The following is a 16,779-nucleotide window of genomic DNA, read 5'->3' as shown; positions in this document are numbered from 1 at the left end:
ACAGAATCTCTGAGATGAGCCCCTCTGGGAAGTATGGCAATGTGTTGTGAGAGCTGGCCTTGGAGCTGGGACATCAAGGATTTTATGGCTGGCTGTTACATAGGCAGGCAGTTTCTCCGAAGGTTTATATCAAGAAAACTTGAAGTTTAATTATGTTAACAACATTTTGAGGTTTTGGCTGCTTGGAGCTGTACTACATGGTGCTATGTTGCAGTGCTCGTGGGCACAGGATTAGTTTTCTCCTGGCACTGGACAGGAGCAATATAGATGTGTTCCAGCAGAGAATATGGGTGACTTTCTGCAGATGCCTTGCACAGACTGATCAGAAAAAAACCTCCCGTGTTCAAAGGGATGAACTCTAGAGTACATAATTTCATTCAAAAATGGAATGTAGGATTAGTTGACAGCATTCTCTTTTAAAAAGAACTCTTATTTCTGTGTAATAACTAACGCTCATGTTTTGTTCTCACAAATCAATATTCTGTTCCAGTAATCATCTGAAAATCCAGACTGAATATTGTGTGGTGAAAATGTATTTCTTAGCACAGTAAACACAAATTTAACATTAATATTTATTTGCAGAATGCCACTTTTGAAAGATATAAGATAAAAATCTGTGAAATATGCTTAAACTGGAAGTTTATCTGCTGAAGTTTCAGAAACTCTTATATTCAGCTTACTTTGGTAGTGGTTTGTGATGGGAATACAGCCATGTCTGGAGTGCTGTGTCATGCTAAGGACTCAAAAGACCTTATACCAGCAAATGTTGTTCCAACAGTGCAAATTCAAGCATTGTTCAGTTCTAAATAGCAGTGGGCCTGAAATATGTCCCTAGATGTGAATCTGAATGGAAGTGCCTCCCTTTACTTTGGCAGCCTAAAAATTGGTTGTTAAGGCAAATGCTTCTCTGTTGTTATGGACAGAATTTACTGACAGCTTTTTTCTTACAGCTGATTGATAGGCTGTTTCCAGAGGTGGAATTATTGTCCTTGCCTGTGTGGATAGACCTGAGATGTCTCCAGTTGTTATAGATAGGTATGGGGTTTTGTGTGTAACTTTTTGCACAAGGCAATATACTTATGCCAGGGTTCAAATGTCCACAGGAACCTTCACGAACATAAAAGTTGCAAATCTGTGTAATTGGCATGCAGATTAATTCAGTTCAAAGGGAAGCTGACTGCTTAAAAAAACCTTGAGTTCCAGTATCTTGTAAAAGATAAATCGCAGAAAGTGGATACTTGTTCCTTTGCATCCTTTGATTGTTTTGCATAATCAGTAGGAACTCCTAATGGAAGTGAAGGCAGTGAGGGGCTGTGTTCCATTGTGCTTGCTTTCTTTAGGAAACAGTAGGTTTACAGCTGAAAAGTCAGCTTTGTTTATCAAACTCTGGTGTGCACAGTGCCAATTTTTTTTTTTTTCTTTTGGCTCTTTCCTACCTATTGCCTTTAAAAATCACGTCTGACATTTTTAGATGCAGACCGTGCGTGAGAGCACAGTGTTAGGGGAAAAAGAGGGGAGTGAAAAAGGGACCACTGGGGTGTCCTGGCGCAGGCTGGGCACAGCTCCCCTGGCGCAGTCCATGGCACGGGGGTGCTGCGGCTGGCACGGTGGCTCTGTCCTCAGCTGCGCTCGTCTCCTCGGAGCTGGCCGGGGAGCACACGGGATCTGACCTTGGAGTGGCACCCAAGCCCTGGAGCGCTGGGTAGGTTCCTTTCCTTCGCTTCGCAGCCCCTGAGCAGAGCTGTGCTTAGGTCCTTGTCAGTGCTGGCGTTGTAACGGCCTCTGGCTTCTCCAGAGCGTCAGTCTGCAAAGGAAAAATAATGCCAAGCGGGAATTTATGGGTCTGCCTCTGTGAGTGAGAAGGTAGCGTAGAGAAATGGTCCCCAAGCGTACAACTGGCTTTAAGTGGCTCAGCTGCTTTGCTGCATTTGAGTGACAGTGGCATTAAGGCAGCGCAGATCCCAACTATTCATCTTTTCTGGGTAGAGCAGCTGTCTTTCAGTAACAGCTAGAGGAATGCAGCTCTCCTCTATGACACTGATGTCAGGCAAGCTCAGATAGGAAGGATAATAGGTTCATGCATAGAGGATTACATTATTTCCTTTACCTTAACAACTGACTAAGGTAAGAGGTAAATATTTATTTGCCATCTAGAGATATTACATATTTCTTATCATTTAAGTTAAAATCAGAGTTAAAAAAAAATAGATAAAATCTGATTTTACCCTATCTGTATATTTTACAAATACATTAATTTCCAGATGAATAATTCAAACCAAAGGAATATTAATACACTAATTCCACTTAATTAATACTAGGAATGTATGAACTGAGAATGGTTAAGGAAATATTTTCCCTTTATCCCCTGTCCATCTCTTTTCTCCCCCCACCTCCCCCCCATCTCCCTTACCCATAGTCTTTGGATTTAAGTAGCGTATATATCCTGCAGGAAAACTAAAGGTTAAGTTTCTGTTTAGGATGGAAGTGCTAGCCCCTGAGAAGAAAACACATGAAGAGAATGAAGATTTGCAACAGTATCCTCAGAAGCCTGCAAGCTGTAAGAAAATGCTTAGGAATTGCTGCTTGATAAAGCGAATTTTTGCCTGGAAAAGTTTGAGCTCTAAAGGTACCTTTTCTATTGAAAATTTTAGTGTAGGAGAAATTGTTGTCCTTCCAAGAATTCTGAATTTTTTATACAATGGTATTACTGAATTTAACATCAGTCAAGTTACAGGTACAAAAAGTCTCTGCTGTCTTGAGTCTATTGTGCGAGGAGATTAAAAATGGTACAGCTTTGATTGAGGTGCTTTATCATAATGTGATAAAAATAATTGTACTGCAGGTGTATTCATTTTGCAGCACATAAAAATACGTGGTCTGCAGAAAAAAAAACTCCTTCAGTCAGAAGATAAATGAGTAAATGTAAAATCCTAACAATTAGATGTATTAATTTATCAAGGCCCAGCCCAAAATTCTGTTTTGATGAGTAAAACCTCCTTTCATTGTCAGAGTATATTTGCATGGAAATTCCAGTATCAATCCCTTTGTCTTTGAGGAAATGAAGAAAGGAAACATTCTGTCACGTTTATACATGATGATGTTATGTACTGTATTTATTAATAAATACTAAAAGAAATGCTTCTTTTTTAAATTAGAAGTTGGCTGTGAACTATCTCACAATTGAAAGTTGAACTCTTTTATGAATAATAAATTAAACAACAACTGTCTTGAAGTGATGGTTAATCTGCTTCACATCATTTCCTTCAGGAACATACAAACAGCTAAGAATTTTATTCACCACATTCCTTTTTTTACCATTGTATTTGTACTTTGCAATGTTATGCAAAAACAGGAGGAAAAACACTGCCTGAAACAATTCTTTTGCATTTTGGCAGCATTTTTCATTCCCTCGTTTATGACAGAAACAAACAAACAAACAAACAAACAAACCAACCCCAAACCAGGTCCTCACTATATCCAATTTGTGTCAAACAGAATGAAAAGAAATGCATGACATTGCTTTGTCATGAAGAGCTAAGGCACCGTAACCTGAGTGTGTGATATGTTGCTTTATTTACACATTTATTTTAAAGGCTATGCTCTAGTAGCTTAGTTCCAGCTTTTAGAAACAATGTCCTGGTTAAATATGACCTACCTTTGGTTTTAAACTGCACTGATCTCTGCATTGTCCAAATAAAATCTAAGCGTAAACATTTAGCTATTCTCAGCCACTCATTTAAAAAAGTTTAAGTTCATTTTTTCAACAAATGGCTACTTTAATCACATGTATATTATGGTGTGCTAAATACAGGTTTGATTTCCTATTATTGTTGCAGGTTGTATCTATAATTTGCTGCACTTTCTTTTTTTTTTGGTTTTTTTTTTGTATTGTTAGTGGTGCTAATGAGGCAAAAATAGGTTTTCTGTAACTCTTTCAAAATACTCCTCCTTCTGTTCATGTGAATTTTTAAAATTTTTTCCCCTGGATTATTTATCATCAGTCTCAGTAGCTTGAAGCAATCACCTTTCTAGAAATGATGAGTGAATCTAAAGTAAATTGCATTGAAGTTTATAGGTCTGATTCTTCGATACCTTCAAACTGGCTAATAATCTACACCTCCAGAAAGGGTCTTAAAACAGTCAATAGGTGATGATAGAATTAAGGATTCATTTTATTTGTGGAAAAGTGAATTTGCAGACAGACGAATTACTGTAAAATCGGGCTCAGTTTTAATCTGGCAGAGACAGAATCAGAATCTGACACATAGTTAACTCAAAATGAAACCACTGATTTTGCTGTATGCAGTACCAGATGATAGAAAGCATATTCCCATAGGGATACCTTTACAAGAAGATTTGAATATTCATCAGGATCAAGAACACAGACATTCTGAGGTGCTTTCTCCAGCACTGTGCTGGTGTCCAAGGTGCCCTCACTGGCCAGATAGGTTTTGTTGGGCTGCAGTGATAGAGCATTCCTGGTACTCATGACAGTGCTGTGGGAGCTGAGAGCAGGAGGCCAGAGCTGCTTGCTCAGTGCCTACTGTTTTCTGTGGGAAGAATGAGAGTGGGCTTGCAAATCACATTGTGGTGGCTCATTCCCACTTAGATGTTCTTTTACACTAATCAGATTCCCCGTTGGTTATCTTAATCTAAATTACACTGGTGAAGTGGTATGAAAATAGTCATTAGGCAGTTGAGGTTGCAGTTTAGTATTTAAAAATAACTGAAATTCTTTGTTCGTATTTCTAAAAGATCATGATAGCCCTAAGTACCAGATTATTTTGTAACTCATTGCCCTTGTAACTGTTTGTAGCTGAAAATGCTGGACAGTAATGGATATTTGATCTTTCTTTTAAAAGAGATACCATTTCTCCTCTACAATTAATTTTTCACATTTTATTTTATTTGTATAATCTTGCAGCTGAGTTTGTCAACATGTTTTAACTTCATAGAATTAATTATTCTTTCGGAAACAATTTCCATTTATGAATTTGAAGCAGGAAAATAAATATTTGATTTACTGCAATGTTGGGATGATTTAACTCTATTTTCAGAATGGAAAATCTTCACTCTCATGCTAAAATTTTAGAAAATTGTCACACTGGGGATGTCTTCCTACTCTTCCAGTTTCAAAATGTGGAAATAAGAAGAATGTTATTTCATAAGTACCAGAAAGATAATTATCCTCAACCCTTTTTGATGTAGAATTTAAACAGCATGGATTCAATGCACGAGTGCATCCTCAAAAGGATGATCCAAGAGAATTTTTAAAAAAAAAGCACTTTCTTGTATTTCAAAGAAAAGTAAATGGAATAACATGGTTGTCAATGGGAGAACTTTTCATGCTAAACCCAGTATTTTAATCAATGCTCAAGGCTCGGTTATTTGACTAATTCCATCAGACAGTAGTTTCAGCCAGCAGGTATCTTGTAACTGAGGCCAGAGGAACAGACTACGGCAGTGCCAGGAGTGCATCAGTGAGAGCTTGATGTGCAATAAACTCTGAGCCCAAGTTTAAAGGACATGTTGAAAAACTTTCTATTTGAAACGCTCAGTTTCAAAAATGGGCAGCCCTGAAGTGTCCTCTCACTAAATTGGCAGTCTCCTCAGCTAACCTAGGGCAGTTATGAGTCTTTCACGATCATTCTATGCCATGAATATGCATTTGCTGCAGATTTTGTAAAATGCAAATGAAAGACACCAAGAGGACAGCAAGTTGTCTGTCATGAAGATAAATTTGGAGGCATTGTAGTGCTGACTCTCTATTTCATACTGCTAAAATATTATACATAATCAATTGTTTATTTAGTTTTTTACATTGTTTGTGTTTCCTCATATCACATATTTATGAGTTGAGGTATGAGTGCTTTAGGAATAATCCCAAGCTGTCAATCATTGTGTGTGTTTTTCCCTGTCAAACAGTACATTTGACAAAGTAGATATGGAAAAAATAGCCCAAGTAATTTCAGAGCTAGTTAAAATTCTGCTCTGCCTAGGATACTTCATACTGTCTCAGACCTTAAATAGCTCAAAAATTCCTGCTGAAGATTGTCAGTACCAGATTTTTAAATATGGACTTCATGTGAAGAGTGCAGTAGTTTGTCTTCTGCAGCCCATTTGCCTTTGCTTGTCCTATGCAAATAAGTTGATCACTGCTTTGAAATCTAGTCACATCTCGGGGTCTCTCAAAGACCATGATAATCTTTTTCCCTACTTGTTAAATATTAACAAAAATATTTATTCATGGAGTCCTTTAGACTAAAATATTTTTCCAATGTCTCTCAGCATTACCTGCTGGGTGCTTTTCTTTTGAGCAGTGAAGTGATGAGGCAAAGACAGCATGTAAGGTAGAAAGTGATGACATCAGGATTGCATACAGGATTTGCATTCCACTATCAAAGCCTTCAAATGCCTTAATTAGAAAGCATCATGACTCATGAAACAGGATTCTTTTTCCTAACTTGATTACTGTAGCAAAAATATCTTTTTTGTTTGTTGTGCATGGAGTGATAGTTCCTGAAATCTTCCTGGTCCTAATTAACCTTCCTTACAGGATAAATTTTAAATAAATGGTGTAGATAAAAGTGTCAGAAATAAACAATAAATAATAAATATTCAGTGTCAGGAATACCATATACTCCTGACTTCATTCCCTTGTCCCAGTAGCTGCTCTTAACTAACAGTTAAACCTCTCCTAAACCATGGCTGATATACAGTTCAGATCTTAACTTGTCTAGTAATTGAATTTTTATGGCCTGTCAGATGTGTCCATTTTAATTTCCTATCATTTCAAACTATATCCTGTAGTTTTTGTGGTTTTTTTTTTTCCCTCATCTGTCTCATAGATGCTTTAAGCATTGTTTCGTTTCTGTTAAAATCGCAGATTTACCTTTTTATAGGCACTAGGAAACATTTTTCCTATGTGCCTATAGAACTGCTGTTCATATGGCTTTGGAATTTTGAGTCTGAAAACCTCTAAGAGAAAAAGAAGAGGTGGGGGAGGAAGAGCGAAGAAAAAGAAGTAGGGATTGAGGAAGGGATTGAGAGAGAAATTGTGGAGAGACTGAGGACTCTGTCCCTTGCTGAATTTCTCCTTTCCGTTCTAGGTGCTGAGCATATAAATAATTGGATCATAACCCTTTGCAATATTTCTTGAATGCTGAAAAAGGAGGCTTTGCAGTCTATTATAGCATGTATTAATGACTGAAGAGATTAACATATCTGAGATTTTATGCTGTGAACACAAATGTAGAAATCCATTTAAAAATGGAACCTTTAATAGTTTTAGGCAATACAGAAATCTTTATTTTGTAAAAACTATGAAAAGAAGTTTGCTTGAGAATTCAAAACAAGCAATGTTTAGTCCACTTCATCTATTTGAAATATTTATTGAAACGTTTTAGAATTTGATGCTGCTGCTCTTGCTGTACATGTTATTCTGAAGTAAATTTGCTACTGAGGAAAACTTAAAGGGCAAAAAGCTTATTAATTTTATGTCTTTGAATGATATTTTTTTCACAATTAATTAACATTTCTCAATATTGCTTTGCATATTTCTTTAATGACAGTGAAACCTGAATTAGCACTGTTTTCTTATTTGTCTCTCGTAAGTCAAGGTTTCATGTTGCCTTGTACCTTCTGGCTCTCCGACCTAATGATCCATTTTGTGTTATGAAAGTTTTACCTTCTGAACAAATATTGAATACATTGTATATAAACATTTTTAAACTAAATTAACTGGATGGAAAATGTGAATATAATCCATTTAAATGTAAAAGTTTTGTTAAGTGGACATTCTGTATTTATTTCAATTTTTTTTCCTTGAAATCAATATAGGATTCTATTCTTAGCTAAATAATTCTTCACTTAGAGTAAAGATGTAGATGTATATATTTACTGAGTATGAAGAAGCTGTTTTAAAAATGCTAAGAAAAGAAAAAAAAGATGAGGGGTAATAATCTATTTTTGAATTATCTTTTTTTTGCTTTACACTTAAGCCTGTTCACCTATTATAACCTCAGACAAAGGAATTTGTATTAAGTTACCTGGCAAAAAGGGGCACCTTGTAGTTTGTTCCCTTCTTGCCAAATCCTAACTCTGAAAGGCAAATCATGACAGTAAAATTAGAGGCTCTCCCTGGTGAAGGTAATTTTCTTTTACATTTGTAGCATGGAGATATCTAATCTCAATAAGACTTCTAATACTCTCTTCAGGGCAGCAGTAATAGTTAATGTCACAAATTACCAGGAAGGTGTACCACTATTTAGGAATTCTTGCTGTCTTTCAGAAAATTAAAATGGGAATTGGAAAAACATGGATTCTCGTGGTTTAGAATCATTCCGGATTAATGTTTTGGAAAGGGCTTTTACTGTGCAGTTGTGTAGAGACTTGTTAAACTGAGCATTGCATGTAGCTAATGGAAATGTGAGGCTCTGACAGACACTTTTGTATGTATAAAATTATGTCACCTAATTTTTGGATTGAGACAGTGTAATAGTCATTCTCCTTTATTTCTTGTAAAAAACACCCCATAGACATGTATCTTATAAAGCTTTTGGTTCTTCTTAAAGTTTTAAAATTAGTAGTTAGAGGCCATAGTCATTATGAAAAATCTTGCAGCTTTACTCCATACTTAAAAGGTTTTTAAATATTTCCAAACTTTCAAATAAAGTGTCCAAACACTTGCAATAGCCACTAGTTTACAGTCTGGGGAAAATTAATACCTGCATTAACTGGAAACGGTTATTCGTGTCTATAAAAGTAATTATCCATAACTAAATTCTAAAGATGCTTGATACAAAGATATCAATTTGCAAAGTGCAGATTATGAAGTCAGTTCTCCTTAGCGTGAATGTGCCTGTTATGTAAGGAGGATGATATTCCATGGAAATCAGATTTCCTCAGGGTTTGACATTCAAAGGGCAAAACATGCTCCACAATTAACCCCTGAGAAATAAGGCTCAGAAAGATGTGGGTGTATCACCTCATGGAGTTTCTGCTTTATGCTTCCCTGGATATATAAACATTGCACTACAAGGCCTGCCTCTCCTTTTCTCTCAGAGGTTTGTTTCTTTCACATCAAAATGGATTTTTATGGTGTCCTGCAATTGCCACCTTTCTAATTCCAGTGTTGCCATTATCAGGAGGGACGTGATGCTGGAACATGAAGCCTTAACTCATGGCAGGTTGCTGCCTAAAACTCTGCATTTGCAGAGCAGTAAATTGAACTCAAGAGATTTTTTGCTCTTTGTGTCTCTTTCTTTTCCTACTGACCAGTATTAGCATGAAGCTGTTTGCATAAGTGTCCTAAAAATGCAAAATTTTAAATTAGCTCTAATTAAGAGCTATGAACTCCATTTTATAAACTGTTTAGTTTTTGATTAATCATTGCAAATGAGTGTTCTCTTTCCATATAAAAAGCATGAGGAACCATCAAGCTGGCTGGAACCTTTTCAGGAATGTCACTCTGGACTCTGCATAGTGAAATTTTTTTTTTTTTTTTGAGATCATTAATCCTACTTACCAATGATAAAATTATTGTTCAGTCAGTTTAAAATATTAAAACACAATCATCTTCAGTTGGGCTGAAGAATGTAAGGAATAGCTGATTAACTACTTTTAAATTGGCTAGTTATATCAGAAATATAATTTTCTCTAATTTTTCTTGTTTCTCTAGCAAAATTAGAGTTACTGGTTCAATATTATGCTGATATTTCAAAATTATTAATTGCTCTACAATATAGAAATTATATTCTCTGAGGATGAAAGCAAGCCATGAAGTTCTGACCTCTCAATTGGAGAATCTGATGTCTAATTTTGTTTCCCCATATTTTCCTTCATTTTTACAAAAGAAAATGAAAAGAAAAAGAGTGAGAAGTGTTGCTAATTTATTGAAAATCTGTTAACTAAAAATCAAGTTCTAGCAATCTAGCAGGGTTTGGAATAGAATAAATAGTAGAGGTTTGCTACTTTTGGAAACTTAAATATATCCTGTAAGAAACCAGTATATATTCCTATTAAGTCTCTGTACTTACAGTATCTTTGATTTTTACCCTGTCTGCCAGCTGCTGATTTTTTATTTAAAAACTTTTTATCAATCCAAAACTAATAGGCCAAAGAAGCATATTAGATTAAGTGGAAGGACTTTTATATACATGGCATACTTAGAAAATTGAATAAATCTTTAAATATCTTGCCACTTTCCATCTGGGCATTATTCCAGCAATTTAAATGACTTAAAATACTGATAGTATTCCAGATTAAATGAGAGTTCTGAATGTCTGTTTATAAATGGCATAGCTCACAAAGAACTGAATTTGTTGTGGTGGTTGGTGAGATCAACATTTTGTTTACCGAATTTACTGGGTATTAGTGCAGTATGACACAACTGCATTTGCAAGTGTCTGTCCCTGGAAAAAATCCTGTGGCTGGAAGGAGCACTTCTATTGCAGATCAAGGTAGCTGACAGAAGCAGCTTCTTAAAAGAAGTATGCAAAACCAGAGTTCTTTTAGTTTTGTTTTGGGTTTTTTTTTATCATGCTGAATCATTATGACTCGATAAGTATTTGCAAAAGATCAAAATAAAAGGAAACCCAGCATATCTCAGAAGTGAAAAGTTAGGGCAGAAGAAATGAGGGAAAAACAGTAGGAAATGACAAAATTGCATTTTGCTTTGTTTGCTCCTGCTATCCCTCCCCCCCTTTAATTCAAATTCTTGTTTCCATGGGAGTCTGCAGTGCAGTCTTGGTAGTTCTGACACACAACAGTTCTGACAGGATAGATGTGCCCTTCTTTCAGCCCAAAAGGGGTAACTGAGAGGATATGGGGCTTTTCATTGTTGCAGTAATGCTGCCCTGCTGGCACCTCCCTGCTGTTCCTCCCAGTAGCATTATCTTCTTGGCAAGGAGATGTGGTCTCAGTTATTCTTAAACTTTCTTCCTCATCCTTTCTGTGTGCAAGAAACTAATGAAAAGTCAATAAGGAGGTGAAGTTCTTCACCAAGCCATCTGAATGTTTAGTGGGCTCAATGACAGCATTAGTCATATGTGGCAACAGTGCAACTGAATTTTCCAGATCACCCCAGCCAAATGCCAGCAAGCCTATACTGTGTAGGAACGCAGAAGTCAAACTTGGCTTCACATATGTCACAGAAAATGGTGAAAGAAATACTGAGCTACCTGTGTGCTTTTTGCACTCTTCTCTGCAACCCTCTATGTTTGAGGCCAGCCTGATTTCTTTGATATACGGGGTGGGAAAAGGAAAATTATAATAGATGAAAAAGTTGAAAAATTTTATTACCTGTAATACTGAATATCCTTTTCTAAAACATCATTTAATTTGTGTTCTCTTTGGTCTTATGAAAGCAAGATACTTGAAAGGGTTGGGCTTATCATTCTCAGCAGTAGAGAAAACCTATTTCTGACAATAAGAGAACTCAAGGTCTAGAGCAATATTAAGGTGAAACTGGTTTCATCACCTCCTGCTGGCATAAGCATGTGCATAGGTTCAAGTAGACTTGAATGTAACAGCAAGGAATGCCAGCAAGAAAGGATAGTGGTTAAACCTCTGTCAGCTCACATCACCAAGTTCCTCTGAATTGAATTAACATCACTATGTCTGACTTCCTTGTTGTACTTATTGTATATACATATTTAAATCCCTTAAAATGCTACGGCATCTATCAGCTGAGCTGTTATGAATTTCTCTGTTTATCTTTGTACGTTTGTGTTTGTCTTTGCTGGTTGAGAGGTAATATTTTTTAACTGAGGACCATTCAGTTGACAAGAGCTACCCTTTCCAAGCTGTGATAGTTTCACTGCTTAAACTAAGTCCTTTCACTCATACCACTTCTGATGAAACTGGGATGAAAAGTGACCAGTGAGAAAAATCAAACCTAGATGGAGTAGGTAAATCATCATAGTATCTCCCTACAGTAACATAGAATTCATTCTTGTGTGTCTGAATCTCAATATCCTCTGCTGTGAGAAAACACAGAAATTACTCCATCTCCTCGTAGTTTTGAATTATATGGGGACATAGTAACTGTACTGCACCTATCTGTTTATTTCTTTCCTTGCTGTAAATTTGTCTGAAACCAAAACACCTGTACTTTTAGTACAAAAATGTAGGGGGATACAATATAAGAAAATAAAGTTAGTATAGAAAGTAATCTTACCCCTAAGGAGTTGCAGCTGGGCCAATTATCAAAGATTAGGAGCAGGCCTGACTTTAACAGGCCACAGCTGTAAGCAATGAGAAGAAGATGCTATAAAAGAGTGGGGTGGCTGGGTGAGAGGGGAACTGGAGTTAGGTAGCTGCTTTGTGAAGAAGAATGAGTCAGTGCTCAGAGGAGCTGCTCACAAGAAACACCAAGGAGGTATGAAACTTTTGTAATAAGGAGACAGCAGTATGGAGTCCCTGCAATAAGATGACTATGCAAGAACGATGCAATTCCATAGTTGTTGAGTGAGCAATTTAGAAAATAGGTAACAAAACAGGATATAAAAAGGAAAAGAAGTCCATATGGTTAATTTATGCTGAAGAACCGGATTTCTTCTCGCACAGAGCCCCTGTGTCATAGAATATGCTGAGTTGGAAGGGAACCATCAAGATCATTGAGTCCAACTCCTGGCCCTGTGCAGGACACCCCAAGAGTCACACACTGTGTTCCCAACAGTGTTGTTCAAACACTTGAACTCTGTCAGGCTTTGTGCTGTGACCCCTTCCCTGGGAAGCCTGCTCACTGTGCCCAAACACCCTCTGGGTGAAGAACTTTTCCTTTGTATCTGATGTCTAACCTAAACCTCCTGATGTGATTTGAAAGGAGTCACTTATGAAAAATTTTAGGTATTGATATTATGTGTTTCTTGTTTTCTGAGTGAATCCTTGGCATTTGACTTGCAGAATATTGAACACTTAGACCATGAATAACTAGGCTTTGAACATATATGAAAGGTTGTGTATTAGGCACTGTGAAAATGAGCTTCCATGAGTTTCCTACCAAGTGCCCAAATTAGTCAATACCTTTGATCTTAATCTCACAGTGCCTCTATTCTGCATAAAGTAAGTATAATAATAACCTCTCATCTCACAAGGATATTTTGAATATAAATGTAGTAATGTTTGTGAAGCACTCTGACACTGCAATGAGGAACATCAGAGAGAAATCTGTTTTCAGAACAGATTTTCAATAGCGTTTGATAAGCAAGTTATGGGGGCTCAAAATGAGGAAAGTGTGAAGTTTTGAATTTGGTAAATGGCTAATATCCATGAATTAAATTAACTTATCAAAAGAAGCTCCTGTTCAAACTAAAGCACATCATCATGTCATTAAAAGGTTGCACCACAATGCATATGTAGAAAGGGGCTGAACTAATGCTGTTAGGATTTATGATCACGGTACAGTTCTTTTGATGTGTACTTCCCATGTAATTAATATATGTACCAGTATTTCTGCGTGGGAAGCATTCATAACATCAGATAACATAAATTCAGATCTTGGCTTGTAGTACAGCTTAAAAGCAAGGGTAATGTGATTGATCTAAGCATCAATCCCTATTACAAGGGGTGAGGGCTACAGAAGGATGTGCACCTTTCCCTTAATTGTGTGATGCTAAATTTTGGCTTACTAGAATGAATGAGAATCTTGCCATTAAATCTCACTGTAAAGGGAATTTCACTCAATTGCTTTATATAAATAAGCTTATTCTGATAAGTTAAATCTTTATCTAGGAGAACAAAATTCCACCAAACTTTTAGCTTTGTAAAATTACCTTTTTAATGAATATAGTATTTATTTAGAAGGAACATTTTGGGGAAAGAATATTTTTTTTTAGTTGATTCTGTGCTTTTTGAATAAAAATAGTAACAAAATAATACTCAATTTTTGCTAGAAATGTTTGGTGTCTCATTTTGAACATGATGCCAGTACTTAATTTATAACCTCATTTAAACTATTTCTTTACTTCATTTTATACGCTTCAAACTATAAAATCTCCAAATCTTGAGAAAAGAGAGGAAGTTTTAGAATTTTTTATCACCAAAATCAAATCACAGAAATGGGAAAGAAACCCAATATAAATTTATTTTTATAATTCAGTTAAGCTACAATTGAATCTATATAAAAACTAATCAGTATACTATAATTGAAGAGATATTTTTGGACCAATGTACCAGCTGGTATCACAGATGGTACAGATGGCATAAAGCTCTTTAATGAGACAAAGATAATGTGTTGGCACAAAGGAAGTTGAGTATATGAACATGTGATTTTTCTTTCTGATTATAAAATGTCTAAGCAGTGTAATTTTAATTGATACACAATTGATACATTTGTATTCCACAAATTGGGTAAATACTAGGATTAATACTTTGCAGTCAGTGACATCATTATAACCTTAGGTTGTTCTGGAAAATCTTGTATGCCATAGTAGACAACAACTTATTAAACAAGGTGGTTGGAAAGAAAGAATTGCAAAGCAAGTTTGATATTATTTAACCTACCTGATGGGTTTAATGGATAAATTTATGGAAATATCTGAATTCCTCATAAAGGTTTTATTCCATGAGCTTTTATATTGGTATAGACATGGCAAGAAGTATGATAGTGGTATTGGCAGTGAAGAGTCTTGTCTTGTTGTTTGGCCCCCTGAGCAGAGCCTGGCTCCGTGCTCCTGCCACCCTCCCTCAGGTACTGACAGACATTGATGAGCTCCCCTCCCAGCTGTGTCTTCTCAAGGCTGAACAGGCCCAGCTCCCTCAGCCTGTCCTCACAACAGAGCTGTTCCAGTCCCTTCAGCATCTTTGTCCCCCTCCTCTGGGCCTGTTCCAGGAGCTCCATGTCTCTCTGGTCCTGAGGAGCCCAGAACTGGGCACAGAACTCCAGATGAGCTTCACCAGGGCTGAGTAGAGGGGCAGGATCACCTCCCTCAGCCTGCTGGCAATGCTCTCCCTAATGCACCCCAGGCACCACTGGCCCTCCTGGCCACAAGGGCACTGCTGGCTCAGATCCTTCTCTGCAGAGCTGCTTTTCTCTGCTGGTGCCTGCACCTATTCCTACCCTGGTACAGGGTCCTGCATTTGCCTTTGTTGAATTTCAAATGGTCCTTTCCTGCCCATCTCCTCAACCTGTCCAGGTCCTTCTGATGGGATGCACAGCACTCAGGGGTATTGGCCAGTCCTCCCAGCTTTGTGTCATCCATGAACTTGCTGAGGAGGAATCTGGACCTTTATCCAAGTAATTGATGAATAATTAAACAGTACTGGGCCCAGTACTGAACCTTGGGGGTTATTACCTGTGACAGGCCTCTAACTAAACCCATGCTACTGATTACGACTCTGGGATCTGTTTTTCAGACAGTTTTCAATTCATCCTGCTGTCCACTCACCCCATCCACAATTCCTGACTTTACTTGTGACAGTTGTGAGAGGCACTGCTGAAAGCCATACAAAAGTCAGGATAGACTATACTTGCTGCTCTTTCACATCAGATCCTGGATCTTGTGGTTGAAACAAAGCTAATAAAGCTGTTTGGCTGGGACAACAAATCGTTGCATTCAGTCACCAATCCAGAAGAAAAATTGTGTAGCTTAAAGCCCTGAGGGAAACCTCGTGAAGGGAACAATTGCCCTCAGGACAGGGCAAACTCTGCTGGGTACCTGATTGATCAGGAGTTGCAACATTCCTCCAAATGGCCATGAATGGAGTCATATCCAAAATATGGCCTTCTCACAACACCTCAAAGTTCTAACACAAAAAGGAAAATTTTCTTGCCTTCTTTCAGTATCATAAAGTCCATTTATCCACCGGTCCACACAATAGACTGTTGCGCCATTGCTCGAGGAGTCAGAATGCAGAAGGTCTGCATTACATCTCAAACTGAGTGGTTAACTTTTTGTTTGCAGTAACCACCAGGGTACCATAGCCCTGTTTCTAAGGACAAGATGCATATGAAATTTTTTTGAGCAGTTTTTAGGTTTGATCTTCCTTAACTCCAGCTGCACTAGAAGTAAAATTGAAAACTTACTGAATTTTTACCGAGCAGGGACATTTATCAGTGTGTTTCAGTAGCTCATAAAATAATTTGATGTTAACCATAGAATGTAGCATCTGTTGTCAGAGCGAATGTGATTGTCAGCTGCCTTTCTTTCATGGCATTAGGCATTTGAAAATAGTGCAGGAAATTATTTATTCTTTTTGCTTAATATCAGTTATAGAAATATTCTTAACCTTCCTCAGAGAAGTGCAGGTGTCTTTGTTCTTGCCTCTGCCTGCTGCACAACAGAGCTCAAGTTACGTTCTTTGTTGCCTTTCACTTTTTGTAATAAGATGCACTTCTGGAAATCAAGTAAAAAAACCTGCCAATTGAGAAATAATATTTAAACCCCTCTTTATGCCAGAAATGAAGTACTTCACTAAGAAAAAGGCTGTGGGAAATAAACCTTCTGCATTGCATAGACATTGAATCTCTCAGCTTTTCTAAACACTTCACAATGCTCTATGGGATCCTCAGGGTGAATTTTCTAATCATTTTTAGTTATCTTAATTTCAAGTTTTATCAAAATATTCAAGTTCCAGGTAAGAAGTTTTGCATAATTACTTTTCATTAATTTAGTAAATGCTGTATTTTTTTAGATTTTCTTCCAAGTAAAAAATTGATTATCAAAATACTGTATGAATTCAAAAATTCCTTTATTTATAATTATTCCATAAACAGCAGTCATATTTAGAGGAAAAAATGGCAAGTTACATTAGTAAGGTGATGAAATATTTCCCCCA

The 16,779-nt window shown here is 36.9% G+C and overlaps 1 protein-coding gene across 4 annotated transcripts in view; it reads left to right on the top strand.

Annotated features, from left to right (window-relative positions):
• Positions 1–16,779, top strand: part of KCNIP4 (potassium voltage-gated channel interacting protein 4) — a 392,779-nt gene that overhangs the window by 40,791 nt on the left and 335,209 nt on the right. Inside the window, exons 1-2 of one of the 4 annotated variants that reach the window (XM_058802944.1) lie at positions 1,485–1,702; positions 2,478–2,626. The exons of 1 other annotated variant lie outside the window; for it this stretch is intronic. In XM_058802944.1, the coding sequence (XP_058658927.1) occupies positions 2,479–2,626 (148 nt within the window). In that variant the 5' untranslated portion in view covers positions 1,485–1,702; position 2,478. Of the gene's footprint in view, positions 1–1,484; positions 1,703–1,986; positions 2,125–2,477; positions 2,627–16,779 lie in introns of those variants that run through there. 2 more of the 4 variants (XM_058802943.1, XM_058802949.1) reach the window with 2 other exon arrangements.

The sequence above is a fragment of the Ammospiza caudacuta genome, chromosome 4 (genome assembly GCF_027887145.1).
Source record: "Ammospiza caudacuta isolate bAmmCau1 chromosome 4, bAmmCau1.pri, whole genome shotgun sequence".
NCBI classification, from domain to species: domain Eukaryota; kingdom Metazoa; phylum Chordata; class Aves; order Passeriformes; family Passerellidae; genus Ammospiza; species Ammospiza caudacuta.
This window is presented reverse-complemented; position numbering and strand designations above follow the sequence as displayed.